Source organism: Netta rufina (assembly GCF_964035555.1).
Source record: "Netta rufina genome assembly, chromosome: 4".
NCBI classification, from domain to species: Eukaryota; Metazoa; Chordata; class Aves; order Anseriformes; family Anatidae; genus Netta; species Netta rufina.
Genome location: NC_140127.1, coordinates 6,396,446 through 6,415,258, shown reverse-complemented (window position 1 = coordinate 6,415,258; position 18,813 = coordinate 6,396,446). Strand labels below are relative to the sequence as shown.

The window sequence follows — 18,813 nt, the reverse complement described above, 5'->3', positions numbered from 1 at the left end:
GCTCCCAAGGGGGGAGCCCCGGCACCAAACACCCAGCAAAGGCCCCTTTGAAGTCCGGGTCCGTTGGCATCCCGTAATAATTTCATCCCCCAAAACTAACGTTGGTGTTCGTAGCCACCTAATGACAAGTCTCGAGCAGTAATTTCTAGTTGCTGTGCTGCCTTCCTTCGGCTTCGGCTTCCTGCAGCTCTGCAGAGCACATTCCCCCCGTCCCCATCCGCTTCCTCCTGTTAACCTTGTCATGGAAAACCTCCCTCAAGACCTCTCTCTTTCTTCCTTGCTGCTATCTGGAGTGCAGCAAACTTTCCTCCAACACAAACACAATCTGAGACAACAAACAGACCGAGAGTTATTGCCGCTGACCACATATTTTAATCTTTTGTAGCAATTTCCTTTGCAATCCTGATCAGGCTTCTCAGCATTCATCAGATGCAAGCTCTCCGCTACGGGTCTCTTGTAAAGGGACCGCAAATCCTCCAGCTTTGCATTTCCCTCCCACCAGCTCCAGCAATAGCGATGTGTACCAGCAGCTAGTTACTTGCCTGATGCCGGGTTGCTCAAATCAGATTTTAAAACCCAACATCAAAGAGGAGGCTCTTACTCCACCATGCAGATGTTATTCTTTTGCAGGGCTGCGCAGCGTGCTATAAAGCAACGCTGCTTTTAGCAGAAGCTCAGCATCTCTTCTCGAACTCTCTGGCAGCAGCAGCACTGCTCGAGTTAAAGTGTTTTGGGTTTCTGGCTTAGCTTTAACATCTTTTTGCTGGTTTCTCAGTATCTTGTTTTACAATGGCCTCCTTCAGGCAATGGAGTCCGGAGCAAAATTTAATCTTCAGAGAGCATAACAAAAGAAATCAGCCTTAGTTACCCAAAGATCATTAAGTAGTAGCAGCTGTGTTTGAGACATTGAATATTTTCAATGAAGCCAGCAAAGCTGAGGCACAGGCTAAGATTTTATGCTGCCGGGTATGTTGTGGTGTACGAGGGGAGGCAAAACAGCCAACAAATACTTCACGTTGCAGTAGCCAGCATCCTGATCGTACAAGTCACCTGCCATACTACTCCCAATCTCATTTTTAGTTCTAATTTGAGGTGCAACTAACTTTGCAGAACACTTAATCATCGATACCTATCGTAAACTTTTAAACTCGTTTTGGTTTGGGGAGTTGAAGCGCGCTTCTGATTTATTACCCATCAATCACACGCGAGCTCTTGCGAGCTCGATGAGGCTGTTGGAGGGGTTGTTTGCTGGGGAGTGTAATGAGCACACAAACCGTCATTTATCATCATCCCCCACCCGTCCCACAGCAGAGGGACGAGCTCGTTTTCTCATAATCAGCCCGGCTGCCCCCCAGGTTGTTAAAGCAAACACTACATGTCCTACGTGCGTGACAGCGGCGTGCACACTAGCTCCGACAACTGCATCAGACTCAGTATCCCGACTGCTGTCTCCTTCCCCCACCCCACTTTCTGATTTTTAGAGGAAAGGCGGCTGCTTGTTCCCCCAAAGGCTGTGTAGGAGCACTACCACCGAACACGCATGGCCTTGTGTTGTCTTCTGAACAAAACCAGCCGAGTACAGCCGAGCTGAACGCACGGCTCTGCCCTCCTGGCTTTGTGCCCCGTCCTCTCCCCTACAGGTTTTGGGGACGGGGTGGAGGAAAGAGCCAAGGTTTCTGTTGCCAGCTGCAATCACACTTCATGTGCAAGGGTGCAGGCGAACCCACAGGAGCCTGACCAGGGCACTGCAAGGTGTTTGTCCCTTCGCCTGCACTCCTGACAGCCCAGGAGCACCGTGCTTATTAGACATCTGGCTGAAGGACTGGGCTGGCAAACACTTAATGCCATCTTCCCAGGTGTGAGCTTGTGGGGTCAGGTCCTCCTCATAGAGGTGTGTATTTAAATCCTGACCCTTTGGAGGCGAGCTCACCTGCTGCCCCTCCAAGGAGGAGCAAGGAGAGGCTGTTAAAATGCTCCTGTCATTGTCACTGGCTGTCGTAAAGCTGTACCTAAGCTGAACCAAGTCCCAGCTGTGATTAATGAGTTTCATTCAGTCCAACATCCCAGCTCTGTGTGTACTCCCCTAAGTGAAGTCGAGCGGTGAGCTCTGCACACTGCTGCTCTGTGCCCCAAAAGCAGGACTACGCCACGGGCCGACAGCCCCCGCTTGGCCCAGCGCTGCCTCGTGGCTGGCGACAGGACGCAGGCTGTGCAGGAACGGAGACGACGCTCCCTTTAACCTCCCCGTCTCTCTACGTCGCTTCATATCCCCAAATATCAAAGGTCTCTCATTAGAGCTTCAAACTCTCTCAAGCCCGCTCGGGCTACCGGGTACCTCGGGAGACCGTGAGCTGATTTGAGCCGGCAGTTGGTGGTGGCGAGGTGCCAGAGCGAGGAACAGCCGACTGCTTTCAAAGCTTTGAACGTATTTGAAAAGGAGCGACAGAGAGAGCAGTGCTGAAGTTCCCTTCAGGACTGTTCAAATGCCGCTCTCCCAAGTCTCAGCTGCGGGTGTTTAGAAGTCTTAACGAGACTTAAAACACAATCTGCCGGTTTTTCCACCCCCCCTGCTCTTTAACTTGGCGGCAGTGAGCTCTCTGTCTCTTCATGTTGCATCTTGCCATAAAGAGGAAAATTTAAACGGGAGAAAGAATGTGCTTTGAATTATTGGGAATTAAAGGAAAGTAGGAACGGCGGATCCCAACCCTTCCTCGGCACAGTGATCCCAAATCTTTATCCAGTCCTGTCATGTGGTAGATGGGAGAATCCCTCACATTAGGACTGTATTTTTAAACGGGAATCCTGCTCGTGAAATCTCAGCTTGTTCCTGGTTTCCAGTTTCTGGAACACTGAAGGGAGATTCCTCAGAAAGGCAAACGCTACAAGCTCCCCGCAATGAGCCTTCTTCTCTAGGAGCTAACTAAATGCTCCTTGTCACAAAAATGCGTGAAGTTACCCCAATGCTGTCCATGTATTTTTGAATGTTAAACAGCTGTAGGTGTAATACAAGTTATTTGGAAGCAAGGATGTAACAGAATAAGAAGGAGCTCTAAAATTGCCTCGTATTTTTGTGGAAGAACAAACTTCAGCCTGTAGTTTGATTCCCAGATCAGGATTAATCATGTTCTTGTAAAGAAAAAACTAAATTGTCTTGTAAAATAATAAAAATGATAAAATTAGAAGGGTGGGGAGGTGGGGGTGGAATTGCTGTAGCCAGGAAAGTAACGAGGGAAAATCCGATTTCCAAGTCAACCTTCAGACGCTAGGCTGTATCTCCTTGATAAACACTGGCGTGCTGTGAAGTGGGTGTCTCTTAACTTTCAATTAGTTTGGGCCCCGGGCCGTTTTATCTAAGATCGGTCGATGCCCAAGTTCTTCTCAAACTAGGATGTCGAGTATCCAAAAATAAAATTGAGCCCCACATCCTCATCCCCACACTGGAAGCCAAGGGGAGGGCAGCAGGACCCGCGCCGCGCGTTTTGCTCGCTCGGGGCCGTGGCGAGGCAGCGCCAACTCCCACGTTCCTCTCCCAGAGCTGTGCTGCTATCGAGGTTAGATCTTCCACGGCTCTCGGGTCGTCAGCTGGCTCTGGTCATCAAAAACACCTTGTCTTTCATCTCCCGTACATCTGGGGAGGCAATTGTAGCTATTTTCTCAGATGTAGATTTCAGCCCGATAACCCACGCCATTGTTGCGTGTAGATTGCAAAAACCCACATTAAAACTGCTCCTGAAGACCACACACAAACGCAGAAAGAAGCTGAATGGCAACTGTAGCTCCAGGGAGCATCTTCTAATAGACCTCTAAAAATGCATTAGATTCTTATCTTCTGTGGTGCCTCAGCAACAGTGGAAGTCAGCAGAGATGTCTGTGCCAGTAGTTTGCAGCCTTAAACACATTGAAGGCAGAGGCTTCAAGGGAAGTCTTTAAGGGAACAGCCTCCACGTAAAGCACTGCTCAGAGTGGTGAGTTGGTTCTGTTGATTTCAATGCGATTTACACCGTCCCTCTCAAACTGAGGGAATAAAACTGAGACTTTCAGTGCTGGGGGAGAGCCGAGTTAATTCACACAGGATTTGGAGCGGTTTACAGGCACGTATCATAGCTGCTTATGTATCAGACGTCTTCACCCAGGGAAAATCCAGCAAAAGGTGGTGTGTGCATGAGCTCTCTGAGGAGCAGACCCTCACATTTGCGTTGTGACCTCGGTGTACCTGGTCCGGGAACAAATGGTGTGGACAGAGATCCACCCGGCAAGGAGATCGGATGTCACAGCCTGGCTTGGTTGCTCTGTCTGGGAGGGGAGCATTCGTCAGTCTTCAGTTATACAGTGGAAAAAAAACATGGCACAGAAGAAAACATGGCTCTCCAAGTCAGTGGTAGACAGGATGAGGTGATCTAGGTTTGTTTTGAATGGTAGAAACTTGCTAATAAGTGAGGTTAATGAAGCACTGCGTGTAACTGTGGGTTATCACGCAACCTTCATCCACAGAGACCTTTGAAAACAGGCTGGGTCATCTCCTCAGGCCCCTCACAAACCTATTTTCCCCATTTCTTTACCAGCTATTGGTTTGTAAGAAAGAAAAAAAGTTGCAAGCGGGCACGAAAACCCATTCTGAATCAAATCATGCAATGGTTAAAAGAGCACAAACTCTTTCCAAACCCTTGTTTTGGCTCAGCTCCTCCATCTTCGCCATCTGGATGTAAAATCCCCCGGAGGAGGCAGGCAGCATCTCGCAGCGGGCACCTCGTGGCTCGCCGCCCCTGGGGGATCCCCGGCACTGCCTGGCGCGGGAGCCGCCTCTTGTTTCTCGACGGGCAGGAATCGCAGCTGAAAATCAGGTTTTACTACAGCGTCCCGGCCTAGGTGTGGTGGAGGCATGGAAAAAAATCAGAGGAGGAGTGTGCAGAGGGGTTTAATACCGTAAGTGAGGCCAGCAGAGGGGACGAAAGCCATGCTTTGTCAGCTGGGGGCATCAGTCGGAGCGATCCTCGCAGTAATCGGCACTCGGGACGGTTGTTGTGTTCTCCCCAGCCCCTGTCTCCTCTTGGTTTGGCCTTCACCTTCAATTTTTGGAGAAGAAATGTTAAGGTAACTGCACCTCATCCAAAATTCTGGTTTCGGCAGAACTGGCAGGCCCAACAGGATTTCCTATTTGAAGTTCAAAGGATAATAGAAAACAGAGCTGTGGAAACAGGCTTTCTGAGGACGCCGCTGCCTACAACACTTCATTCTCTTCTGCTGCTTTTCTTCCATCCAGATGCCAAACAGGACCATTTTTCTAATATTACTGAGCCAACACGATGAAACGCTGAAATCTTTTGGCAAGTCTTAAAGTCTGCCAGTGGCTCCTCCTTTGGGCCCTTACTTCTTTATACTAAGAAGAGAGGCAAGAGAATCTCACCCGTTGCCTCTCGCTCCCAAGGAGGACGCACTCTTTAATCATGAATTGCTCAACCCTGCCGGCAGCTGTGATGAAATCATCCCGGGTAACCGACCTTCGGCTGGTGTCAGGAAGTGATCAACCCGAGAAATCCGTGCTATATCCAGGTCTGAAGCCAGATGGACAAAGATCACAGAAACTGGAGGATAATGATGACACTGACCTCTTGGTAACCTTCCCTAAATGGCAGGTTGATAACATCGAGTGTGTCTTGAAGAACGGTTCAGCCACCAACGCTTGCTTATTCTGGCAGGCTCTCGTGCTCCCAAAGAGGCACGCAGCACTACAGAGCTCCGCCAGAACATCAGCAGCTCGCTATTGCTTTCAGAGAGCTGATTTTAATCAGCCACCAGTCTCATCATTACCTTTTGACAGATGGGGTACCTGAAGGACCCAAGAGGAAATCACCCCTTGAATTCCACTGTTTTTCAAGGAATAAACCGGTTTGAGTACTGATTTGGTGGTTATGCACCAGATAACGCTGCCCGCTTTGCCTTGCCAGCCTTTACTCGACACACCTAAACCCAACGGAGCTGGCTGAAATGCAGAAAAACAGCGGCTTAGTTTTGCTTTTCTCCTCCAACAATTTTCCTGATGTTGAATCCACAATTGTTGGTGAACTGCCACGGTGATGCCCTGCTTGGCTCGCGATTTAGAACAATTTTGCTGGTACTGACTTCACAGGCAGGCACACAAGAGAAGAAATATTTCTGGCTTTGCCCAGGCATAGAAACATCTCTCTCAGAGCATGCTTATTGGAGCACCCCCAGCTCTCGGGGCTCCAGCTCCCACCCCCACGCTTTCCCTACTACAATTACCCACTGCAGTGGCTCCTGCAAACAGCAAAGGCAAAAAGGTGTTTTAGGTCAGCTGCCCTGGCTTTGAGAAAGGTGTAAAACAGTCAAAGTGGTGCTCAAGAAACTGAGCAATACTGGTCTTAGAGTATGTTGGCATGCCAACACCCAAGGTTACACCAAACAGGGTGAGGGGGAAGCACTGCAGCTATGTGCCTGTTGGTACAAACCACCTGGATCCAACAAACTTCAACTCTTGGCCACAGAAACGAGCTCATGACCAGCCAGAACAAGAATAGGTGCTAACCTTGTCTTGAACCTTCTGGTTATTGCAGCAGGAAGGTCTTTGATCACTTAAATCCAGCCTGTTTCTGCAGATGGAGCTTTCCAGAAGCATTTCCAGTCTGGTGCTACTGCAGCAGCATGACGAGTGACTGGAAGAGTTGGCTTCTTCTCTTGCAAGTGCTGCACGGTACTGTTAGGTGCAAAGCCTGGGTCATAGAAGTGTAGGTGAGAAAAAATAGGAACTGCAGAGCTTGTGAGGTGACATTATAATTCCTATTTACTCGCATTTCGTATTCCTGAATTCATTCCCTTCGCATAATTGGTTTTTTCCAACCCATCCTGTAGAAGCATTTAATTGTCACTCTCCTTGATTTTATGCAACTGCCAGGTAGTGCAGCTCTCCGTGCCTGTGGAGGCTTTCTGCAGGACCCGCTCTTGTTGATGGTTATACAGTGCAGCAAGGGGAAACCAGCGGGCAGACCAGTTCAGCTTTACTCTCCTGCTCTCTGCTTTAAGGTCAAAAATCAACTGATCCAAGTGCTTTTGCGATTAGATCATTGCATCACTGAAATGCAAGCAGTGCTGTCAATAAATTGAAGGGGGGCGAGCACTAGTTGGTTTAAAAATGCATGAATTATGAGGCTTCTAGCTTGGATAAGGTTTAATGAATTATTAATCCTCATATTTCACAAATCCCATGCCCTTCATTCCCTGATGTCTGCTTATATCTATATTCACTAGTCACCATTTTCCCTGTAAATTAAGGATAAATGAGGTAACAAATTTTAACCATCCCACATTTTCTCTCCTATTTGACACAGATTATTCATAGATCTAAATACCAGAGAAGACAATTACATTCATGTAATATGACCTCCTGCAGAATACAGTCACAGAGCCTCATCCAGTAGTTTCTGCATTAACCCCATAACTGCTATTTAAAGCCACAGTAAGAAAACAGGATATTTATTCATTTTACCAAAAAAATCTCCTCTTAACTTAAGGACTTCAAGTGACAGAGAACGCACTGCATCTTTATGCAGTTTTTTTTCTTTTTCTTTCTTTTTTTTTTTTTTTTCCATTTCTAATGCACTGAATAAATATACTATCCAAATGAAGAGACAGCTGAATGCAGTGCAGAAGGACCCCATTGTAAGCCACAGAGCCCTGCTAACAACAGAGTGTCCTTGTCTTTCTGGGGCCCTCCTGCAATCTGCAATGCAGTTGCACTGCATTCTCCTCAGCCGCCGCACTTGCAGTGGGGCAGCAGTGATGCTGGTGGGGAAGAGGGCAAATCCTTAGGGTATGTTGTGGGGTTTGGAGCCTCAATTCACCCTGAGCATGAAAACAATCCCGATTTTGTAGGATAGCTCTGCTTCAAACAGAGCAGCTGCCACAGGAACCTCCAGTGAAGGAATCACACGAGGCAGTCTGCACTCCTCACTGCCCTTCCACTTCAGGGAACTCCTTTCAGGTCAATGTGGGATTTGGGGTTGGCTAGCACTGAATCTATTACAACCTACCAGCAATCCTGGCCTGGGAAGAAGCTGTCCTCAAAGGACAAACCACCCAGCATGTGGGCAGGCATGTTCCTGGCCTTGCCTCTCCCGCTGGTCTCCATGGGGAAGCTTGCTTTGTTCCTCAGCGGGTAAGCAGGGAGCACCTTCAGTGCAAAACACATGCAAAATGCTTAAACTATGCAACGGTTTCCATGTGTGCAACATTTCACCCCAACAATAATGAAAACGTTTCACTAATAAGCAGCTTTGATGCATTACTTCACCCGCTAGTGCTCCGAGTTCACATCTTTTCTCTGTAGTGACTTTCTTTCTCCCAGTGACTAAAGGAGAAAGCTTCTTGCCTACAGGTGTTAACCCAGGGCACAGCTGAAACAGAATTTATTAAAATAGACCAGAGAAAAATGACACGCCACGATAACCACACAGCTGTAAACCCTGGTGTTGAGCATCGTAACTGCTTACACATCTCCTTCCAGAATTAAAAAGAGAACACTGACTCTGAGCTAACCAGAAACAGCATCACGTGCACTCTGTGAGTAAGTCCAGAAGATTTCAGTTTTTAGTGCTGAAGTTCTTACCGCGAATTGCCTGTGCCCTGACGAATTGCACTTGGTCTGTTACGGAGGGATTCGGTACTGCTCGGCGGGCATCAGGACAGAGCTCTGCGTTACAGCCTGCTCCTCAGGGACACCTCAGGGTTAAAACTTGAGACTTGCAATATTTGTCTGCAAGTGGAGCTTTCTGATAATGCCCTGCACGAGCATCCTTACTTAGGAAGGACAGCACTTCAGGCTTTAGACCTCTTTGCTGATGGCACGAGCTTCTGAGGAGAGAAGAGGTGCAGCTCTGCAGGGCAGCAAAGCCTCTGAGGAGGTGTACTTCCAACCCAGCTGACCCGAGAAGGGGGAGCCACCCATCTGACACCCCACCTTTCAGTCCTTTCAGGGCCATGAGTACTCTAACGCAGCATTCCCCTACCTACTTTTTCTGTGGGGTTTCTCGACCAGCTTTGAAAAGATCGTGCTCCCCTGCAGCAGGTGTTTGCCTGCTTCATCCGAGCCGCTTTGCACTCACAAAGTCCTGAGGTATGGGTGCTGTACAGAATGAGGAATGAATCTCTAGAACTGGCTTAAATTAAAGACAGATTTTCCATGGGGAAAGCAAACAAACAAACAACAAACCATAGCTAAAAGTACTTTTGTTGCCATAGGACTGCCTGTCACACACATAACAGTGCCCTCCACAGCCTTTCCATTTTCCTGTATTGTTAGAGGTGGCAGAAATATGCCCAGCTCGCCCATAAACCTAAAAAATCTCCAAGTCTCTTTCAGTGCTTGGTTTCCAATTTGTGCCCCATATGTGGGGAGAAATAGATGTACGTACATGGCTCGTATGTGCGAAAGTCAAACAGCGGTGGACTGAATTATAACCTGCATGCATATTGGTGGGATGAGATGCTGATCCATTTGCACAGTAATGTGCTATATTTAAGTCACGCATCGTGGCATCTTCAAAGAGGCCAGTCATAATTATGATGGATTAGACTGCAGAGTCAGTCCTAGATGCAGTAATTGTTTCACAGATGCTGCTGATGTGACTTGAATTTCTAATGAATTATAGCTGAGGAAGAATATGTAGAGCTCCTAAATGGCCTGAATAAAATACAGTTATGGGAAAGAGAAAAATGCCTAACCGCTAACTGAGGGAAAGGCAGCCCTCCTTTGAGGGACAGACGTATCACCCCACCACAATAACGAAGTGCAAGGACTTTGTACAAATGCAGAGACTTTGTAAGGCCCAGCCAGGTCTCTGAGTAGCAGCGTCAAGAATATCTTCACAGTGCCCTAGTTAAAACCAGTAATAAAGGCACGGCTGCCACTTGCCTTTTGCCAGTTCTAAATTACAAATAAGCACTGTGATTGCTTGAGCTACATCTGTGCTAAGATGCAGCTCAAGAGGAGTGCAAATAACAGAGCGTAGACAGAGACCGCATGTAACGTAAAGTCACCACAACCCCAGCTGCATTTTAAAGAACGTAGATCTGGTGCTTTTAATCAATGAATTAACTTCGTATTTTGAAGAACTGAGTGACTGTCCTTTGCAATGCCTAAGACCAGTGCCTTTTACACCGGAGTTGATCAGAACTCAGGGGAATCGGTTGACTCACACCGTGAGGTGTTTGAGAATCCTGTGAATAACAATCCTCGCCACGCAGCGAAAATAACCTTGTGGTTTTTAAGGGCAGTGTGAACCTAAGACTCTCTTCTGAAGCCCAGATGCATTCCTTCAAGGGGTACGGTAACATTAGGCAAGTCAGACTTCTAAACAAAAGAGGTGGTTTTACCTATTTGTAACAAGCCAGGAAGCAAGATCATCTGGGAACTCTTAGGTGGAATTAAGCTGTAACCCATCTGGTCCATCAGAACACGACAAACAAGACAGACGTTGAGGGCTGAAGGAAGTTTCTCATGGCTCAACCACACCGACTAATTTTTATTGTTTTTTTTTGAAGAAATAAATATTTTAGAAGCAGTCTGACAGCACAGTGTTAATTACTACGGTTCCTTTTATTTCATTTCTGCCTTGTGAAATAGAGCAGCCTACACACTCATGTCTGAGCTGTGGTTCAGCTGCAGTTTCTAGGAATGAAAGGTGTGAAGGCAAAGAATGGTTTTCAAATTAGGCTGACATCTTATTTTTTGAGACACTCTGGGAGCGTAACTCTGCCGCCCAGCCGAGAATGACACATCAGAGGAATCCTTCTCACGCTGCTTTCTCTCCAGCGTGGAATACAGTCTCTCTGGGAAAGCTGCAAAGGCTCATCTCTCGGGGTGCTTTAAAGCTAGCTTGGGAAATATACTGAAATATATGTAGAAGGGAAGAAGCTTGCCTTACCTTGTCAAGAACATAGAGAAGATGGACAAACGTTCTTTTCCGTTGCCATATTCTTAGCTTTCACTTCACAAGCTCTTTTTTTAAGTCCTGATATTTGCAGAGAGAACTTCTCTGTTTCCGTCACACAAAAGATAAATTCAGTACAGGAAGTAAAGAACTTCAGGAGGTCAAAAGTGAATCTAAGACCTAGTTTGAGATAAGGATGAAGTGAATCCAAGTTGTCATATAGGTGCTTGCCAGTCAAAATTTATGTTTGAACTGTCCTGATACCAAAATTAGAGGTGTAAGCGGATGTGCTTCTGCTGGAAGTAATGAATCTCAGGCATTAATATTACCTTAAAAAGCATTTTAGAATCATATTGCTTGGTTGAGTAAGGGAATACTGCATTGAAAACTGTATCAATTAGATGTTCCTTAGTATATTTTTTCATTTTTTTAATAAGATTAATGTAGGATACGTACATAAGCAGAGCAACTGTGATGACAGAAGTCTTCCAGCGTAGCAGTTACTCCTGTGTAGTGGCAACGGCAGCCACGTGTGGTGCTGGTGCTGACTCTGCAGTCCGGTCAGGCACAGCCTGGAAAGGGGGAAGCCTTCGAATTCGCATTCACACAAACTAAAAATAAAGCCTGCAGGGCAAAGACGTGCATGAGTCCAAATTTTCTGTGTGATCTCACATCTGGAAGACCCTCTGCCAGTCTGTCTTCTGTCATTCGCAACTGTTTGAGAACCATCAAGCCAACAAAGAATAAATTACAAGCAGAGTCAAACAATGGCTTTATGTTAACCGGGATTGTGAATTTTCTGTGAATTGTGAATTTTCTATGAATTATCTCCGTTAACCGGGATCTTGGGAAGATCCATGTGAACAGAATTAGATTGTTGCTATATGGAATTTGTTCACTGCACGTTGTCAGTACTGTTAGCTAAAGGAAAAACTACTTTTATAAATAAAATATAAAGGTCAAAGAAGAAAGTAGGACTTCATCTCCAAACAAAGAAGGAGCTTTGAAGCTCAGTTCAAAACCCTAATGCAGAGTTTAAGCCACGCCTGATGTCTGTAGTCTAAATTTAAAAGAATATCAATACCTGAAAAAATACCATTTCCATCAAACCTTTCTGAAATCTCTTAATTTGTTTCTATCAACATTATCAAGATGTTGATGAAGTGTAAGAATTCCTACGGATGGCAATCAGGCGAGGCTTTGTCTCATGTGTGGATTGTGCCACTTGCGTGGGCTTTTGGAATGCCAGTTTTAAAAGACCTTGTCAGACAGCTGAAGACTGAAAAAAGGAGGTTTTCCCCTCTAATTGGCAAGCTTGGTGGCAATAATCCTTCAAGTCACACAAAAGGGGTTTGGCACACTTAATCAAATAACAGGATTAGCACCGAGTCTGGGAACCAGGCTTTCTGCATGACTTTCTGCCTTACTAAGGAGAAAAAGCGGCGACAGGGGAGCCTGTGCAGATCATTCAAAAGCAGAGAGTGTTTTTTCCACCATTATGAGAGCTCTTTTTGGCAAAACAGCTGTTTGTGTGTTCGGTGGGGGTGAGCAACGGGTCTGTATTTTCACTCTCTTTTCATCCTGAAGAACAAACCTGCAGTAAGGGGGACGCACGGAGCTGCCAAACCCAACGGGGCCGTGAGCCTCCCCTCAGGTGCGCCCGCGAGCCGCTGCCGCGTGTAGGGACGGGTCGGGACGGCGGGTGCAGGAACCAGCAATCTGCTGTCTGTTGAGTGAAACGAGACCTGACTTAGCTCTCTCCCCTTGCTTCTCTCTCGCAGATACGTTCGGAGGGTAGCCTTGTGGATGGCCCCGGAGCAGGCCAGATGGAACAGGACAGAACCAAGCATGTTGACGGCAATAGATTGAGTCCATTCCTAAGACCGCAACCTTCTCCCGTGTGCCAGGCAGAGCCTTCGGCAGTGAAGCTACAGAATGGAAGTCCAGCGACAGAGAGGCCCGAAGTCGAGGTAAATGGAGACCACAAGCGGCTACTCATCAAAAGCAACTACGGAGTGCCCCACGCGAAGGGAAGCCCAAACCACCGCGTTAGCCCCGACCTTGTACAAGAAATGAAAGTATGCTCCAAATATATGCAAAACGGTGGGATTAAACGCACTTTTAGTGAGCCCTCTCTGTATGGACTTCATCAGAGCAAGAAGGCGAAACACGACAAAGAGGTGAACGGAGAAAAAGCTGAGCCAGATGATAACTATGAAAAACCAAGCGTCTCCAATTGTTACGGCGAGAAGAAAGCCGAGAGCTTTACAGGACAAGGAAATGAAGCCTCAGAGTTGATACCGTCGACAAGATACAGCAGTGGTGGTTCTGAAAACCCTCACGACCTCCTGATCCAGAATGAGCAGGAGCGGGAAAACCTTCATTGCCACAACAGGGACATTGTCTTACTACTTAAGAACAAGGCGGTGCCAATGCCTAATGGTGCTACAGTTTCTGCCTCTTCCATGGAAAGCATGCATGGTGAACTCCTGGAGAAAACACTGTCTCAATACTATCCAGAACATGTTTCCATAGCAATGCAGAAGAACACATCTCATATCAATGCCATTACCAGTCAGGCTACTAATGAGTTGTCCTACGAGACAACGCATTCATCCCATACCTCAGGGCAGATCACTTCCCCACAGACCTCAAACTCTGAGCTGCCTCAAGTGCCAGCTGTAGTGGTTACTGAGGTCTACGATGCAGAAGACTCCAGTAAACCACCTGTATTGCCAGGTAGCTGTTCGCTTCAGAAACCAGAACTACAGCTACAGCAGCAGATCCCAGGCTATGATACACACCAGTTACCTGTAGGAAACAGTACTGTGCGTGGAAGCGTAGGGCAGGTTCCCAACCAAGACCTCTCTCTAAGTTCCAGCAGTAACCTGCAAGCTCAGAACGCCGCGCTGGAAAGGTTTTCTGAGCGAGCAGAACATAATGGTGCTTTCTTTAAACAGAACTCAATGTTTCACAAAGATTCCTCCACTCCTCCTGCTCCAGAGATGAACAGCGCGCTGCCCGGCGTGGCGCGAGAAGGACGCCGCTCCTACGGCAACAGCGGCGAGGAAACTCCTCCTGGAGAGATCGCGGGCGAAGGGCAGAGGCAGGGACTGGTGCTAGAGAGTCCCAGCCTCGGCCAGCAGCAACTTCACCCTCCGCAAAGGCTTCCGCAGCAGGTGCCAACGCCGCAGCAAGATGTCAGCGAGAGCAATCCCCGAGCTGCTGTGGCTGCCTTGCCTCAGCAGCACCCAGAAGAAATGCCGCCGCCGCCGCCGCCGGAGCCTCCCCTCCCAAGCCTGCGGGTGTGCGGAAGCGACGGTGAGTTGCCACGCTGCCAGCATCTCCCAGGACAGAGGGAAGCCGAGATTCCTCCCGACAAAGAGAAGGACCAAGCGAAAGAGCCCGTGCCACAGCCTCAGCGTTACTCCAAGCCGGCCTGGATCGAGTTGGTCTCCACGCAGTTCCGCCAGGGAGAGCCTCCCCACAAGCCCAGCGAAGCGTTGCTCCGGTCAATTCTTCAGTTCCAGGCAAACGCACCCGAAACAGCCTACAGCAAGCAGTATGCTGGAAGCCCTGATGCATTAAAGGGGCCGTCGGGACAGCCCCAGAGCCAGAAGATAATGCAACAGGAACAAATTCCCCCGCTCTACAAAAGCGAGGCCTCCCAGCTGCAGCCGCCTCCCGCAGCTGACCCCCAGCTGCTGTTCCCAAAACACTCGCCGCAGCCCCAGCTCGCCAAGGTGGATCCCCCCCTCCAGCCCCAAGCTCAGCAGCTCCATTTCCAGCCGAGGGCTGACCAGCCAGCCGAGCAGCCCCTCGGGGCCCCGCTGAAACAGCAGCACTTGAATCCCCCGCCAGGGGAAAGCGAGCAGTTCTTGCATTCCCACATCTTGCAACAGATGCTCCAAAAGCAGGCGCAGCAGACCCAGCTGCCGTGCGCTCCGCAGCTGACCCCCAGCCAGCAACAGGCCCTGCAAAGGAGAAGTAAAGAGCCGCCCCAAGCCATCTCCCATTCCCAAAGCGCCCTGGAGCAGCAGCTGGACAGGGCATCCTTCGGCCAGCTCAAGGCAGATGAGTGTTTTCAGGCTGGGAACAAGTACCTGAAGCCGGCCGCCTTCCCGCTGCACGGCCCTCAGCTGGGGCTGGAGCAGGCGCAGGGCGTGAACAGCAAGGCTCCCCTCTACGGGCAGAAACCCACCGCCGGCCCGCAGCATCCCTGCCCGAACAACGCGCACTTGATCTCCGAGAAGAAGGAAAACGCCGCGCATGTCGAGCGCTTCGGGGCCAAGAAGATGCAGGACTTGCAGCACGCGCAGTATTTTCCCAACAGCCTGCCCCCCAAGCAAGACGTGAACCACTGTTTTCAAGAAGCGGAGCAGCAGACGCAACAAGCTTCGGTCATCCAGCTGCCGCTCCAGCAGCCGCAAGGCTACGGGGGCAGCCTGAACCCAGAGCTCCCCAGCCACCAAGCCCCGCAGCTGCCCCCGCGGTACTTACCGCACGGCCAGCAGGCTCCCCCGCACGCCCCGGAGCAGAGAGGCTGCCACCTGCAGACCCAAACCCAGAAGGATTTTCAGAAGCACGCTGCCCTAAGGTGGCATCTCCTACAAAAACAGGAGCAGCAGGTGTACCAGCAAGCCAAACCCGAGCTCGGCCCCAGCGCAGCACGCAAGCCGATCAAAATCGAGGCTGGCACAAAGGCTAACGTCTGCATGCGCCCGTCTGCCGGACAGCTAGAAAGCAAAATGTGGAAAAAAACAATTAAACAAGAGAATCAGCACTTCGGCTGCGAGAACATGCAACAAAAGAGCATCATCGAGACAATGGAACAGCAGCTAAAACAGATACAGGTCAAATCACTGTTTGATCACAAGACTTTTACTGTCAAATCGCCTAAACATGTGAAGGTTGAAACAGCAGGCCCTATCACCATCCTATCGAGGAACACCTGTGCTGCAGAATTTGACACTCAGACCCCCATCTCGGAACACCAAGCAAACCCGTCTGCTGAGAAAACCCCGACCAAAAGAACAGCTGGAACTGTTCTCAATAATTTTTTAGACTCACCTTCCAAGTTACTGGATACTCCTGTAAAAAACTTATTGGACACACCTGCCAAAACCCAGTATGACTTCCCGTCGTGCAGCTGTGTCGGTAAGTGCTGGGAGGTGTGCCGAGAGCATGCCAGCTCGCAGCGGGGAAACGAGCCCTGGAGCTCAGCTTGCAGGGGTTACTCGGCTGTTTTTGCTGGAGGTTGGGCTTTTTGTTTGTCAGAAGAGCGATTAGGAAAGGCTCACAGCAATTTTTCTACACTTAGGCCTGCTCTGCTTAGCCAACCCTACGCGTGGGCCCTTGCTCAGTATTTCCTGAAGTTACCCACTTGCTTTTACAGTCAGAAAGCCTGCGGACGGTAACACATTCCCTCTCTCCCATTCTCCTTAAGCAGCAGACATGTAATAACAACACGCTGATAAAAAGTAGGTCCCAACTTTATAATCGAACGTCAAGGCTAGACACAGTGTTTGTAAAACATGTCTCGGGTCCAACACTTGCGATCCTTCCTCCAGTTTTTGCTCTGGCAGTGAGATTGTTGAAGTTTGCCTCAGTAAAGCCTAAGCAAGGAAGGAATGCTAGATTATTCCTCACTTGTTGCAAGAGTTTATCACCCTGTTGACTCATTTGTCTACTGCAAGGCTAAGCAGCTTCTTAGAGAAGCCACACAAGCAGCAAGAAATAGCCTTGGTATTTCTTCCCAGCACACCCAGTCCCCAGAAGCAGAATTGAGCAGAGGGAAGAAAAGCAAGGCCCTGTACCCCAAGCTTTCATACCCTGGCACCACCCGTGGCCAGGCATTTTCAGACTCCGCCACGGGATAAATTATTCAGACTGAAGCAAAAGGTGCAAGTGCTTCAGCACCAACCAGGAGAAAAGGAAAAGCTTTGTTCCAAGTTTCACTTACTGGCCCTAACGGCCTGGGACTTCACACCAACTAAAAAGGGAAAGTTGAAGCAGTGCTCCTCCAGAACTGCAAAATGGACCTTTTTGTCTTTTCAGATACCTGGGGCTGTGTCTCAGAGATGCTCCATGGGAGCAAAAAGAGAAAGTAATGGATTTTCACAGCTCCCAGCAAGGAAACTAGAAGCCAGCTCCTCGCTGTTCCTTCTTCTTTTATAAGAAATAACCTATAACATGTTGAGTTTGGTTTTTAACCCTACAATTGGTTTGCTGTGGTTTAAGACCATTCTCCAATGCAGTTGGCAAAACTTTTTTTCAGGCAACGATTTCGTTGATTTATTTATTTATGTTGTAGCCAGTACTGCAGCTGCTAACTAAGCAAGAAGAGTGGCAGAAGTGGGTGGCAGAAATTCTCTGTGCAACCTTAACGGGCACTTTCTCGAGCTGTAGGTTCCTATATAACACGCCTGCTGCAAAACAAGTGCTGTACAGCTCACTAATGTCAATATTTACCATTGGTATCCCATTTCTCCTCCTTTCCAGATACTGGGAGAGGAGGAAGTGGGAGAAAGAGAAACATTCATTCCGTGATAACGGGAAAATGCCTTTTGGATTTCAGTGTAAAGCCCGGGATGTGAAACAACCGTTTGTGCTAGCAAAAAGCACACAGCCCATATCGTGGCTATTTGCAGAGTTAGCCACGTGCTTTGCGTGTTTTGTACAAATTTCATGGGTGTACTTTAAGTGTTTGAAAACTGACCTGAGACCCAACAGCAGTACTGTAACCAGCTAGATGTAAGTTTTGCGATGTGACTTCTTTACGCTAAAGAATTAAGCTTCAAAGTACTAACTTTTGTTTTGTTTTAAACAGAGCAAATTATCGAGAAAGATGAAGGTCCGTTCTATACCCATCTAGGAGCCGGTCCTAACGTGGCAGCTATTAGAGAAATCATGGAAGAAAGGTAATTAGTGCAAAGGCACGGGGCAGATTAACGTTTATCCTTTTGTGGACGTCAGAATTTTTCCAGCTTTTGCACATAAAGAAATAAACAATTGCAAATCAAGTAATTACTCGTAGGCTTAGCTCCCCCCGTGTTGCCAACATGACGCGCTGTGCTATTCACCAGAGAGTCACAATATTTGACAGGGCTAATGGGCGGCTGGCTGGCACGGGCTGCGTGCTTTGAGACCGACGCCAGCAAACCCGAGCAGGAACAAGAATCCACCAGGCTGCCAAGCGAGGCAAGGCGGCTGGCAATGGCTCTCAGAGCAGGCATCGACCTGGTGTTCCCTCTGCAGACGAGGACGCCAAGGCGGGAGGGGGACGGAGGGCAGAATACCAGGCTCCAAAATTATCTCTCTCCTCCCCGCCCGCCAATTATTGAGTGCATAGTACAACCCGAAAGGACTAAGCCTAACTCAGTCACTTCCAGAGGTGTGGAACAAGGTCATTAGGATTAGGATATAGGATTTCAGCCCAGGAATCAAGAAGTATGTTTGCGACAAAACATCCCTCTCCCTCGGAGTACTGCACAAGACCAGCCTCATCTCAGCTGTGGGTATTCCTGCAGTGCGTTGCATCCCATAATGTATCTGCTACCCAAAGGCAAACCCAACAAGGGATTCCGAATGGTACAGCATGGGTATGTGACCTGCGCTATCTAGAAAAATGAAAAAGTGCAACATACACAAGCATTTCTAAGATACAAATTCAAAACTCTTCACACCAAAGTGACTCTGGCACTGTGCATTCTGCATTACTTGTAGGTTTCGGAAAGCACAGACAGGAAAGGCCAGGTTTTTAGTGCTATCTGGGAATTCAGTTCCCTTCTGAACAAACAAGCAAACAAAAGCTCCCCAGTAAGTCGGAGCCAGATGGGAATTTGATTTGTTAATACCTTAAAACTCTGAA

General features: G+C 48.4%; 1 protein-coding gene across 2 annotated transcripts in view; it reads left to right on the top strand.

Moving 5' to 3' along the window:
* Positions 1–18,813, top strand: part of TET2 (tet methylcytosine dioxygenase 2) — a 69,825-nt gene that overhangs the window by 33,620 nt on the left and 17,392 nt on the right. For both annotated transcript variants that reach the window (XM_084286639.1, XM_084286640.1), the window contains exons 2-3: positions 12,725–16,100; positions 17,773–17,863. In XM_084286639.1, the coding sequence (XP_084142765.1) occupies positions 12,770–16,100; positions 17,773–17,863 (3,422 nt within the window). In that variant the 5' untranslated portion in view covers positions 12,725–12,769. The remainder of the gene's footprint in view (positions 1–12,724; positions 16,101–17,772; positions 17,864–18,813) is intronic.